Source organism: Mirounga leonina, unplaced genomic scaffold, assembly GCF_011800145.1.
Source record: "Mirounga leonina isolate KUSES-001 unplaced genomic scaffold, KU_Mleo_1.0 Mir_128, whole genome shotgun sequence".
NCBI classification, from domain to species: Eukaryota; Metazoa; Chordata; class Mammalia; order Carnivora; family Phocidae; genus Mirounga; species Mirounga leonina.
In genome coordinates this window covers 13,231,921-13,245,532 of record NW_023270320.1, presented here as the reverse complement: position 1 = coordinate 13,245,532, position 13,612 = coordinate 13,231,921, and the positions used below count along the sequence as shown (strand labels likewise).

The following is a 13,612-nucleotide window of genomic DNA, read 5'->3' as shown; positions in this document are numbered from 1 at the left end:
GGAGAAGCAGGCTTCCCGCAGAGCGGGGAGCCTGATGCGGGGCTTGATCCCAGGACCCTGGGATCGTGACCTGAGCCGAAGGCAGATGCTAAATGACTGAGCCACCCAGGTGCCCCTGTCTTGCTTCCTTTAAAGAAAGGAGAAAAGGATATCATTCAGGTTTTCTTCTTTCTTCCATCCTGACTGATCCTGGGGAACGATCCCTCTCAGCCTTGTATCTATCAGAGGGAGCCCCAGAGCTGGATATAGGGTAGTTTCTACAAGATGTTAGCTCCATGTTTTCTTGTCTAAGGAGATAATACTTCAAATTTCTGGGCCTAATAATGACTAAATTATTATTTTTTTTTATTTTTTTTATTTTTTAGTAGGCTCCACGCCCAACGTGGGGCTTGAACTCACGACCCTGAGATTGAGTCACATGTTCTACTGACTGAGCCAGCCAGGCATCCCAACTAAATTCTATTTTTTATTGAAATGCCATCAGGGTAAAAGAAATAACCACTGTGATAGAATAAAGTTGGTAACAGCATTTAGAAATTGTCTGTTGTTTTTGACCAGGGTGACGAGGATTTGGCACTTGAAAATGAGAGTCAGACAGCTTTTAAAACATCAAACAGAGAAGCAGCAAAGAGACGAAACTTGCCTAAGCCTTTAAGTAAAATTTCACCATCTGCTGAGCAGCCCATGCAGAAGGAGGTTCATTTCTAAATGCCTACTCATGTAATTGTATCAGTTTGCAGTAGGAATATTGCTCTCTGGGCCAGGTGGTATACTGAGTGAAGATTAGGACTGGCTTTTAATCCAGATGGTATCTTCCCACTGCCTTACGAAGGGGTCAGCTTCATTGAGAATCACTTCTCGTATTTGGTATTAATGTTCTGAACGCCACGTAGAAGGAAGCTATGAAAAAAATGCTAATAGGTTTTGAAAATACTCGGTTCTTTTTGAGGAAGGAATTCAATTATGTAGAAATGAAAAATATGTTTATTAACGGAAACATTCCTACAGGTAGCTAAGATATGGTTAACCCATATTTAGTGAGTGTCAGTTTTTCTCAGTGGCCTTGCTAGGAAATGGGTTAGCAACCATTCACTTTGGAACAGTGCTCAGATTTATTATTCCTTCTGTTCTTTCAAATCTTCAGTCCCCAAGTTGACTCTCATTTGGAGGTGGCAGAGGTTGGGAATAGGTCTCTTTGTACTAACTCTGAGGGAAAGCTGAGAGGCTGTATTTTCCCTGAAAATAGTTTCTAATGTGTTGCTTCTCTGTTTGAAGTTTCTTGGTCCCTTAATGGGGCTTGAAGGTGGCAGTCGGGTCACTGAACTATTTCTAGCATTTTTAAAAGATCTAATGAACTATATGGACTAATTTAAAATTCAGGATTCTTTACCTTTTGTTAAGAACAAGAGTCGTCTCAAGTTGATGGTAAATTTTGGTTGACCGTCAACCTATGCTTTTGATACCAAAGGAAAACAAATGGTTTATTTTTTTTTCTAAAGATTTTATTTATTTATTTGAGACAGAGAATGAGACAGAGCATGAGAGGGTCAGAGGGAGAAGCAGACTCCCCGCCGAGCAGGGAGCCCGATGCGGGACTCTATTCCAGGACCCCAGGATCATGACCTGAGCCAAAGGCAGTCGCTCAACCAACTAAGCCACCCAGGCGCCCCAAATGGTTTATTTGATAAGATGCAATTAATGTTGGTTAGATAAAATGCCATAAAACATGAGTCTGTGGTATTAAAAAACAAAAAGCATCCCTGAAGGTGAAATTGTTGGCAACAGTGTTTAGTGAGAGAAGATGGTCTGAACACCTGGTTTTGTAACGGATAAATTGAAATAGGGAAACCAGAGTAAATCATGAAGGCAACCAAAGTGAATGGTGGTTATCTAGTCCCCTAGAAGTGCCAATGAAGGAAAATATGCACTTAAAATGTGTGTGTGTGTACATACATATATATATGAACCTAAATAATGTGGGGGTCTATTAAACTTAATATTTATCCTCGGTTTCTTTAAATAATATATTTTATATAGTATCTTGGAATATCATAAAAATAAGATTCTTACATGAGCATAGATGGGTAGCTGTCACCTCACCTCCTGTTATTATCATCTGTTTAGCACAAAGTTGCTTCCCCAAAAATGTTTATTAATTGAGCTCTTTCATATTATAAATTTTTTATAAATGTCTGTTAAAAGATCTCATTAAGCTTAGATATGCCTAAACTCTATATTAAAAGGAACCCTTCTCGCTGAGATTGTTATTTTTTTTCTTCTTCAAAATGTTTACATTCCTCTTACAAATCCTCATTTATCTTTAGGTTCTTAGTCTCCCTGAAGAACCTCCTGAAACAGCTGAAGAAGTAAGCTTATTTTTTTCCTTTGGAAATTAAATGTATTTTCTGTTTTCTTTAACATCAAGTGAGTACATCTTCTCTTGGTTTGGGTTTAGAAAGAGAAGAGAGCACTGTAATTAGGTCTGTTTTGAATGTGGTGTAATCTCAAACCCCGTAGTTCTAGTCCTGTTTTGGAGCTGGCTCTCTGTCCCCTGAGGTGGGCGGGGGGGCGGGGAGGATGTTTAGAGCCCTCCCACTTCATCGGACAGAGAAACAATTTCGTGGGCTTTTCCAAACTTGAGGTCAGCAAAGGAGTTCGTTATTTTTTAAAAGATTTTATTTATTTATTTGACAGAGAGAGTGAAAGCGCATGAGCACAGTAGGCAGGCAGAGGGAGAGGGAGAAGCAGGCTTCCCGCTGACCAAGGAGCCCAATGCGGGGCTCGATCCCAGCACCCCGAGATCACAACCTGAGCCGAAGGCAGGTGCTTAACCGACTGAGCCACCCAGGCGCCCCAGGAACTACTTATGAAAACGGAATCAGTATGGGCAGATGACTTCAAATTGTAGTTTTCCTCCTAAAATAGAGGAGCTGAAGAATGCAGCTACTGTGTAGATGTTTGAGTTGAAAGATGGTTTGGGGTTTTGGGGTGCGGGGTCCGACGGAACCTCCACTCCGTGCTGAGCTGCCCTCTGCCCGGCTGCGCGTCTTTAAAGCCCTGAAGTCTTTCAGGCAAAGGAAAGCCCTGATGCTTTTCCGCGTCTAGGGCTCAGCAACTGTTAGACTCCTTGAAAACCGGTTTTGAGGCTGCCAGGACAGCCCCTGGCAGGGTCTCATTTGTATCAACACATTCGCAAACATTTCAGTTGGGGACGTAGGATGTCTGAGGAAAATCCAAAAGTCACAGAGACGATGAAGGGTGCAATCCTGACACGGAACCTCCAGGAGAAACACAAAAACAGAAAAACAACTTCTAATTCCTTTCTGTTATACCCAACAAATTCAAGTCTGTGCTAATGTCCATCCTGACCCCCACACCCCACATTCTCACTTCTCATCAAGCACTGGGTTGGTATCCACGACAACCGTTTATCATACGGAAGCAATTAAATATAGCTCCGGTTTGACAGGGAGCACCTTTTATGAATTTACTCTGGCTTCAAAACACATGACCTCATTGCTACAGGACAGACTGGGTAGAGCTTTCACCCTGTATGTATGTGTATGTGGTACCTGTGATTATGATAAGGAGCCATGAGGAAATTCTCGTTCCAGCCGAAGCCTGCTTGCCTGTCGGAACGGACGGATAGATGAGCCAACTAATGGCTCCGTGCGTTTCTGATAGGAGAGGGAGGGACTCCATGCATAATTAATGCAATTCTTACTTAAGCAGTACACTTTGATTCTTCTAGTGCCTGTTATGCATTTAGTATTACAACCATCCATAGAGTTCTAAATAACACGGTAAGAATTTAAAAATGAGAGGAGGGGCGCCTGGGTGGTTCAATCGGTTAAAAGTCTGCCTTCGGCTCAGGTCATGATCCCAGGGTCCCAGGATCCAGCACCAGTTTGGGCTCTCTGCTCAGCGGGGAGTCTGCTTCTCCTTCTCTCGCTCCCCCCTGCTTGTACTCGTTTTCTCTCGCCCTCTCGCAAAAATAAATAAAATATTTTTTAAAAGGGTTTCCTGACAGTTATTATTTAATAAACTTCAGAAAAAAATTACTTCCTCCTCTTCTTTGTTTTTTGAATGTCTTTTAATATTAACTAGCAGTTTCCAAGCTCTTGGAAAGAGCTTAGAAAGAGCTATGTAACTGTTTAATCAGGGAGAAATGATGGGGAAACCCAATACATAAAGCAGATGGAGCAGGAGCTCTGTCCCAGCAGCTAGGACCAACTCCTCTGGGCACAGCCTACAAGGACAGAGTAAGTTGGGAAACTTTGTTTCCTTCCAATTCAGTGTTTTTCTCCTCCGTAGACTCTGAGGTGGCACTGGATCTTCTTGGTTTGGTAGATGAATTTTGAATCCCACATGCAACCTTGATATTATCTGGAAAGACAGAAGTATCGAGTTTCTGGTGTCCTCTCCGGAAGGCTCGGTCATTGATCCCCTCGATCAATAGGAAGATGTTCTTCCGTTTCAGAAGGCATTTTTATATTTAGAGTGACTTTTATCTAGACCTTTATGTCGGCCTACTACTCTCAGAGCTAAACGCCTACAAAACCCCACACTAGCTGTGTAGAATTACAGAAGTTTCACAGGAGTAGCAATTTTGAAATTGCAAAGAGCAGCAGATTGGAATTCTTATTTGAACGTTTTTATTCCTCAGGTAGTTACTGTTGCTCTCCGATGTCCAAGTGGGTGTGTCCTGAGGAGAAGATTTCTTAAGTCTTGCAGTTCACGGGTGAGGAAATTTGTGTTCTGAGAAATAATTTTTGTTGAATTTGACAATAATTTACTCCCATGCCGTGGGAGAGGTATTACCACTTTCTTGTCTGGGTCCCCCTTCAGGGGTGGGAAAGGGCATTTATATGTACTCGGTGTTGCAGAAATTTGGATAATTAGGCATGCTGGATGTTTTTGAACTGTGATTTCTGCTTTTTTTTTTTCCCCACTTTTTTTCCTATTTTTTATTTGTTGTTTTTTTATTAATTACATTTTCACAGCTTGGTAGATACAATGCTCTCAAATCCCTAGGAATCAGCCAGTATTAACTTTGTTCCCATTATCCTTGATGGGTTATTAACTTAAGCCCTATTGCTTATATGTAATTTTCAGATCATTCTTTAGGGTTTATTTCCTTTTGTTCTAATAGATTTTTTTTTTCCTCTCAAAAACAGTCCTGTGTTCATTAGCAATAATTTGGAAAACAGAAAAGTAGAAAGAAAAAAGACTTGATCTGCAGTGTGACACCAAGGCCAACTGCTAATATTTTGGTGTATTTCTACTTTTAAGCACACTTAATTATGCATTATATTAGAAATATATCTTTTTTTTAAAGATTTTATTTATTTGACAGAGAGAGAGCAAGCACAAGTAGTGGGGAGCAGCAGGGAGAGGGAGAAGCAGGCTCCTCGCAGAGCAGGGAGCCCGATGCGGGGCTCGATCCCAGGACCCTGGCATCATGACCTGAGCCGAAGGCAGACGCTTAACCGACTGAGCCACCCAGGCGCCCCTAGAAATATATCTAAATAGTTTTCTGTCCTGTTTCTTGCATTTAACCTTCTATGGCTAGCATGCTATGAACTATAATGGAAAATACTGATGGATTTGACTACATAGAAATGTAAAATTCTATTAAAAAGTTCAGGGGCACCTGGGTGACTCAGTCTGTTAAGCATCTGCCTTCGGCTCATGTCATGATCTCAGGGTCCTGGGATCGAGCCCTGCATCGGGCTCCCTGCTCCACGGGAAGCCTGCTTCTCCCTCTCCCTCCACCCCTCCCCACCTCTTATGATCTCTCTTTCTCTCTCAAGTAAATAAATAAAATCTTATTAAAAAAAGAAAAAAAAGGGCGCCTGGGTGGCTCAGATGGTTAAGTGTTTGCCTTCGGCTCAGGTAATGATCCCAGGGTCCTTCGGATCGAGTCCCGCATCGGGCTCCCTGCTCAGCGGGGAGTCTGCTTGTCCCTCTGCCTGCCGCTCCCCCTGCTTGTGCACACACTTTCTCTCTATGACAAATAAATAAATAAATAATCTTAAAAAAATAAAATACAGAGGGGCACGTGGGTGGCTCAGTTGGCTAAGCATCCGACTCTTGATTGCAGCTCAGGTCATAAGATGCGATCTCAGGGTTGTGAGATCAAGCCCCGAGTTGGGCTCCTCACTGAGTGTGGAGCCTGCTTGGGATTCTCTCTCACCCTCTCCCTCTCCCACCCCCTTGCCCATGCTCTCTCTAAAAAAGTAAACTGACTCTCTTAAGCCTTTTTTTAATCTTTTTTTTTTTTAATTTATTTTTCAACAGAGAGAGAGACAGTGAGACAGGGAACACAAGCAGGGCGAGTGGGAGAGGGAGAAGCAGGCTTCCTGCTGAACAGGGAGCCCGATGTGGGGCTCGATCCCAGGACCCTGGGATCATTACCTGAGCGGAAGGCAGACGCTTAACGACTGAGCCACCCAGGTGCCCTCTCTTAAGCCTTTAAAGATGATCTTATTAGAGACCCCAGAGGCCTGCATGAGATTATAAGGAAAAGATTTCAGGGCAGGTCACCACTCAGTGAAAGTCAAGCTTCCATATAACTGTAAAGCATCAGATTCTGATGGCCGGGATGCATTACTGTAAAATGTATTCTTACATAGTTGACCAAATTGAACTACTGATGGTTTTTATTTAGTTTTGGTATGGTTCATTGAATTGTTTCAGAAAATACGAGTGACCATTTTCAACAGTTCAAGTATTTTAGTTTTGTTTTTTTTTTTGAAAGAGTCTTTTTTTTTTTTTATAGATTTTTATTTATTTATTTGACAGAGAGATAGCGAGAGCAGGAACACAAGCAGGGGGAGTGGGAGAGGGAGAAGCAGGTTTCCCGCAGAGCAGGGAGCCCAATGTGGGGCTCGATCCCAGGACCCTGGGATCATGACCTGAGCCGAAGGCAGACGCTTAACGACTGAGCCACCCAGGCGCCCCAAGTATTTTAGTTTAATGAATAATGGTATCATCAGCAAAGATGAGGATATTTGACTTCTTTGATTTATACTTGGATGACATGCAGGCAGTTTTCTAAAGTGTTTCACATCATTCAAGGAAATGGAAATGAGCATGAATGGAAACAGGCAACAATACAGCTCTGTTTTACATTGTTTCAGATCCTAAGACTTCATCTGCACAGTCCTCTTGAAACAGTGATGGTATGAAACCAGCATATATACCTACCAATTTACGGTTAAGTAGACAAGTGTGTTCTCTAGGTGGTCCCTCTTTGTAAAGGCCCCAAAAGCTGATGAGCAATCTGCAGAAAATTTTTCACACAGATCAAAAACCTTAGTTGCTCCTTATATAAAGGATGGGATTGAGAGACCTAGTCCTGCAATTGTTTGAAAGTAAAACTAACACAGTGATGCCTGGGTGGCTCAGTTGGTTAAGCAACTGACTGCCTTCAGCTCAGGTCATAAATCCTGGAGTCCCAGGATCGAGTCCTGCTTCGGCGGGGGGGGGGGTGTCCCTGCTTAGCAGGGAGTCTGCTTCTCCCTCTGACTTTCCCCCTCTCATGCTCTCTCTCATTCTCTCTCTCACAAATAAATAAAATCTTTTTTTTTTTTTTTGAAGATTTTATTTATTTATTTGACAGAGAGATAGCGAGAGCAGGAACACAAGCAGGGGGAATGGGAGAGGGAGAAGCAGGCTTCTTGCCGAGCAGGGAGCCCGATGTGGGACTCGATCCCAGGACCCTGGGATAATGACCTGAGCCGAAGGCAGACGTTTAACGACTGAGCCACCCAGGCGCCCAAATAAATAAAATCTTTAAAAAAAGATGTTTGGCCTTAATAGAATCAAAGAAATGCAAATTAAAATGGGACAGAATTTTCTACGTCTCAGGTTGTCAAAGATTAAAAAGAAGAATACACAGTTTTGACCAGTGTGTGGAGAAAACAGTGATTCTCATTAATTGTTCCTGTGAATATAAATTGGGCCACTGTTCCTATGGGATAATTTACTCATATTATCTTTTTTTTTAAGACTTTATTTGAGAGAGAAAGAGGGGGGAGGGAGCGCAGAGGGAGAGGCAGAAGTGGGCTCCCCACTGAGCAGGGAGCCCCATGTGGGGCTCGATCCCAGGACCCTGGAATCATGACCTGAGCCGAAGGCCGATGCTTAACCAGCTGAGCCACCCAGGCGCCCCTCGTATAATCTTTAACATAAGCAATAGTAGGGAGGACCATAGGGGAAGGGAGGGAAATCTGAAGGGGGAGAAATCAGAGAGGGAGATGAACCATGAGAGACTATGGACCCCGGCAAACAAACTGAGGGTTTCAGAGGTGAGGGGGGTGGGGGGGACGGGGTAACAGGGTGATGGGTATTAAGGAGGGCACATGTTATGATGAGCACTGGGTGTTATACTCAACTAATGAATCACTGAACACTACATCAAAAACTAATGATGTACTACTATACAGTGGCTAACTGAACATAATAAAATAATAAAATATATCTTTTGGTAATTAATTTCATTGATGAGAATTCTATGGCAATAAGACAAATGATCAAAGGTGTAAGTGTTTATGTGGGGATTGCTTGAATTAATGTATCCAAATATTGGAAAATTATGAAGCTTTATGACCTGGATGTATGTTTATTACATGGAGTATCAGTAGGTTCTTGGATGGTAGTTAGCAGGAGAAGTCAGAGATTATCTATAATTGATACTCCAGCTTCCCCCAAGAACATTCTAGTACCCAGCTTTCTTCCTAAAGCAGCAAACAGTCCTTTGGCAGGCATTTTTAGGTAGTAGGAAATGGAAGTTTTGACAATTACTGTGGAAATCTTCATAACAGGAAATGTTCTCAATTTATAGGAATAGCCCATTGGAAATTGGGCTATCATAAGGCAGAGTCACTGGGGCCTGGACATGTCTCTGGTAACAGAGTTCCTGAGTGATTTTGACTAGTGGCTTCGATTTTGATCTAAATAATTTTTTTCCCATATGCTAACCTTTTGTTCATAACTTTTTAATTGAATAACCTTTCCATTTCCTAGGATTGGGGCTTTGCTGTTTGTTAAATGCCCCTGATGTCTGTAGGTGCCTTCAGTCCCTAGGCCTTCTCTGAAATTTCGGAAAGGTATTAAAGGTTATTTGCATCTCACCAATTCTTGGCATGCTGTTTTCCTTGAAACAGTGAAAGAATTGTAAAATATCATGATGACCTAGAGAGGGATACAACTGTGCCCAGTATCTGATAGCTAAACTTTTTATCTGTTAGGTCTTACTTGACTGGATGATGAAAATCGGGTACCACACATCCCGATACAGCCTTTCTACTTCCTTTCCCAGACGGCCTCTGGAAGTGGAGGGGGGCTGGTCACTGCAAGACACAGGAATAACTGTGGATACCGTACTCATTGTGGAGGAGAAAGAGCAGAGCAACTAATTAAGAAATGAGAACTACCTGTTCTTCATAAAATCAGTGATGCCATGACTTTACAGGACAATAAAGGATTCACATGAAAATTACGCCATTCCTTGACCGAGCTCAAGGAGGTAAACACTTGAATGTTGATATCCTTGGGAACGTATGGACATAAAGGATTAGAAAAGGATTGCTCTCTGCATATAATAGTTTTTGGAATGTGCTGTCTTATAATGTCCCAAATGAAAACTAGATAAAAATGTATACAGTAAGGCACTCAATGGTTTGTATTTTTCCTGGCTGACATCATTTATCACTATGTTGAAAAACAAAGTCATACAACTCTTTTTTCTGCCTCTGCAGTCCACCTTGCCACACTGAACATTTCACAGTTCAAACTCTCTAAAATCTTTTAAGTAGGAATGTTTGTTCTGCTTCTAGAAATTAAACTTTAAAGACATTTCAAAGGTCTTTAATGCTTTAAACTTCTTTTTGATATCTGATAAAGGGTTAGTATCCAAAATGTGTAAAGAACTTATAAAACTCAACACCCAAAAAACAAATAATCCAATTTAAAATGGGCAGAAGACATGAACAGACATTTCTCCAAAGAAGACACAGATGGCCAACAGACACATGAAAAGATGCTCAACATCACTGATCATCAGGGAAATGGAAATCGAAACTACAATGAGCTGTTACCTCATACCTATCAGAATGGCTAGAATCAACAACACAAGAAACAACAGGTGTTGGCAAGAAGGTAGAGAAAAAGGAACTCTCTTGCACTGTTGGTGGGAATGCAAACTGCTACAGCCACTATGGAAGACAGTATGGAGTTTCCTCAAAACATTAAAAATAGAACCACCCTACGATTCAGTAATTGCACTACTAGGTATTTACCCAAAGAATACAAGAACACTAATTCAAAGAGATACATGCACCCCTGTGTTTATAGCAGCATTATTTACAATAGCCAAGATATGGAAGCAGCCGAAGTGTCCCATCAGTTGATGAATGGATAAAGAAGAGATGGTACACACACACACACACACACACACACACACACTGGAATATTATTCGGCCATAAAAAGAATGCAATTTGCCATTTGCAGTGACATGGATGGAGCAAGAGAGTATAATGCTAAGCGAAATCAAAGAAAGACAAATACCGTATGATTTCATTCATGTGGAATTTAAGAAACAAAACGGGAAAAGACAAACCAAGAAACAGACTCTTAACTGTAGAGAACAAACTGATGGTTGTCAGAGGGGAGGTGGGTGGGGGATGGTTGAAATAGGTGATGGGGATTAAGGAGGGCACTTGTCATGAGCACCAGGTGATTAAAATAAAAACTTAAATGAAAAAAAAGTTTTTTTTAATAAAGATCTTTTTGAAAGGTATGTATTGTTTACTGAATTAATGTCAAGATTTATTTAATTTCACCTTGCATTAAATTGGAACATTTACAAGTTCTGGGATCAGTATTTTAAAAATAAAACAATGAAAACATTAAAATATAGGTGAATTTTTTAAATATATATGTATCTCTGGTCATTTCATTTTCCTGCAGTGTTATAGTCATGTACTTTAATACCAAGTTCAACTCACAAGTGTGGGATATAAAAAGATCTTTGTTGTGGTCACTCCCTTTTTCTTTTCCTATGTGTGTTGTCAGTTAAGTTGACTCCTCTGTGTATTGGCCTCTCTTTAATGCTCCTTTTACCTCTTGTGTAGAATTTATTACACTGTATTATCGCTGTGTTTTTGTTTTCCCAAATACATAATTCCTTAAAAGCAAGGATTGTATCTTTTTTTTTTCCCCTCCAGAAGTACTTAGTATATAGTAGATGCTTAATACATGTTTGAAAATAATAAGTCGTCTCAACGTCTAACTTTGTTTATTGGGTCTGGAATATCCCACATTGAAAAAAATGAAAAAGACTCATATTTTAAATTAATCATAAAAGGGTTTCAATTTTTCCCTTCCTACTACCTTCTTCTTTTTTTAAACATATAATGTATTATTTGTTTCAGAGGTACAGGAGGGTTATAGAGGGGAGGGTGTGGGGGATGTGTTAGCCTGGTGATGGGTATTAAAGAGGGCATGTATTGAATGGAGCACTGGGTGTTATACGCAAACAATGAATCATGGAACACTACATCAAAAACTAATGATGTATGGTGATTAACATAACATACATAATAAAATAAAATTTTAAAAAAAGGGTTTCAAAACTACAAAGTTATAAAGATTTTTTTTTTTTTAAGATTTTTATTTATTTGACAGTGAGAGAGGGAACACAAGCAGGGGGAGTGGGAGAGGGAGAAGCAGGCTCCCCGCTGAGCAAGGAGCCCAATGCAGGGCTGGATCCCAGGACTCTGAGATCATGACCTGAGCTGAAGACAGCTGCTCAACCGACTGAGTCACCCAGGTGCCCCAAAACTTTACAAAGTTATAAAAACTAAAATCACCCATAATCTCAATATCCAGAAATAAGTGTGACTAAAATTATAGTTTTCTGTATGTCCTGCTGGACTTTCTATGCTTATGTATAACTGATTAAAAAAACAAAAAAAGGACCCCAAATTTTTAGACCCCTTGGAAAAACTGATTATTGTGAAAGCTACCAAGAAATTTTGCTCCTTAGGAACTGTGGTAGCTGGCCTCAAGGGGGGGAAATTTGTTATGTGGCAAGAGAAACTAGTACAAGAAACAGTCAGTACATTTTCCCCAACAGTATGAAGATGTCCTTAGGATGAATGACTTTTACTGTTCTGGGTAGATTCTTTGGTTTCTGTGGCTGGTATCTTGTCTTCAAAGAGTCAGTAAGCGTCCAGTATATATATTTTTGTGTGTGTGTCCAGTATTCTTTGAAATAGACTCAAATGCAGATAGAAATACAAAAGATGAACACACGCTTCCATATTTACCTGTTCTGATCACAAACTTTCATAGGCTCTATTTTCAGTTGTCTGTTCACATCCATGTCCAAGGATACAGACTGGAAAATGATTATCATTAAAGAAAAATATGGGGCATCTGGGTGGCTCAGTTAAGCCTCCAGCTCTTGATTTCAGCTTGGGTCATGATCTCAGGGTTGTGAGATTGAGCCCTACATTGGGCTCCACGCTCAGCAGGGAATCTGCTTAGATTCTCTCTCCCTCTCCCTCTGCCCCTCCTCGCCTAAAATAAATAAAATCTTTTATAAGTTTTTTTTTTTTTTTTTAAGATTTTGACAGAGTGAGAGAGCACAAGCAGGGGGAGAGGCATAGAGAGAGGGAGAAGCAGACTCCTTGCCGAGCAGGGAACCCGACTTGGGGCTCGATCCCAAGGCACCCCTAAAATAAATCTTTTTAAAAATCTTTGTTCTTGTTTAAAAAGCCAAAATTTTAGTAATTAACAAATGGTCCTTAAAATTTGTGGAATAGTTTCTTCCTGTCCCCCCAATTTCTTTCTTTCTTTTTTTTTTAAATTTGAGACAGAGAGAGAGAACACAAGAGGGGGTAGGGTGAGAGGGAGAAGCAGACTCCCTGCCAACCAGGGAGCCCAATGCGGGACTCGATCCCAGGACTCCGGGATCACGACCCGAGCCGAAGGCAGTCGCTTAACCAACTGAGCCACCCAGGCGCCCTGTGTCCCCCCAATTTCTAACACAAAAATCATTAGGGCCATTTCTTTATGTGGTGATACATTTTTCTTTTCTTTAAACAAAGAAAAAACACTATGTTGCATGGATAGCTAAAGGGCTAATGATAGATGCTTAATTGTTTCCTTGGTTACAAAAGCTAATTCTTCTGGGTGTAGGGAAGGGAATTACAGATACCTTAAATCTTTAGATTCTTGGTTAATAATACTATTCTTTTATACCATAGTCTCTTGCAATGAGTTGGAAAACTAGAGACATAATTAAGGAATTATTATTTTTAGGTATGATATTGGCATTGTGGTTAGGTGAGAAAGAAAAAATCTCTATAAAGATACATGCTACAATAGATAGGACTTATGGTAAAATTTTGCTTCAAAATGGGGAGAGGACAGTAGGTGGGGGTATAGCTGAACAAATATTAAACGTAAGTAAAAGATACATTGGGTTACCTTATACTCTTCTTTCTAATTTTGTATAATTTTCCATTATGTCAACAGGCTTCAGATCTTTAAAAAGGACAGACCTGTAAGTTTGTCAGGTGATATATGAGAAAGCTGTGA

At 40.7% G+C, this 13,612-nt stretch overlaps 1 protein-coding gene across 2 annotated transcripts in view; it reads left to right on the top strand.

Moving 5' to 3' along the window:
• The window catches only part of UBXN8 (UBX domain protein 8), a 30,896-nt gene extending 20,736 nt beyond the window's left edge, over positions 1 to 10,160 (top strand). Inside the window, exons 5-8 of one of the 2 annotated variants that reach the window (XM_035004083.1) lie at positions 559 to 696; positions 2,325 to 2,366; positions 4,667 to 4,741; positions 9,255 to 10,160. In XM_035004083.1, the coding sequence (XP_034859974.1) occupies positions 559 to 696; positions 2,325 to 2,366; positions 4,667 to 4,741; positions 9,255 to 9,422 (423 nt within the window). In that variant the 3' untranslated portion in view covers positions 9,423 to 10,160. The remainder of the gene's footprint in view (positions 1 to 558; positions 697 to 2,324; positions 2,367 to 4,666; positions 4,742 to 9,254) is intronic. The other variant, XM_035004082.1, reaches the window with a different exon arrangement.
• The last annotated feature ends 3,452 nt before the right edge of the window (positions 10,161 to 13,612 follow it).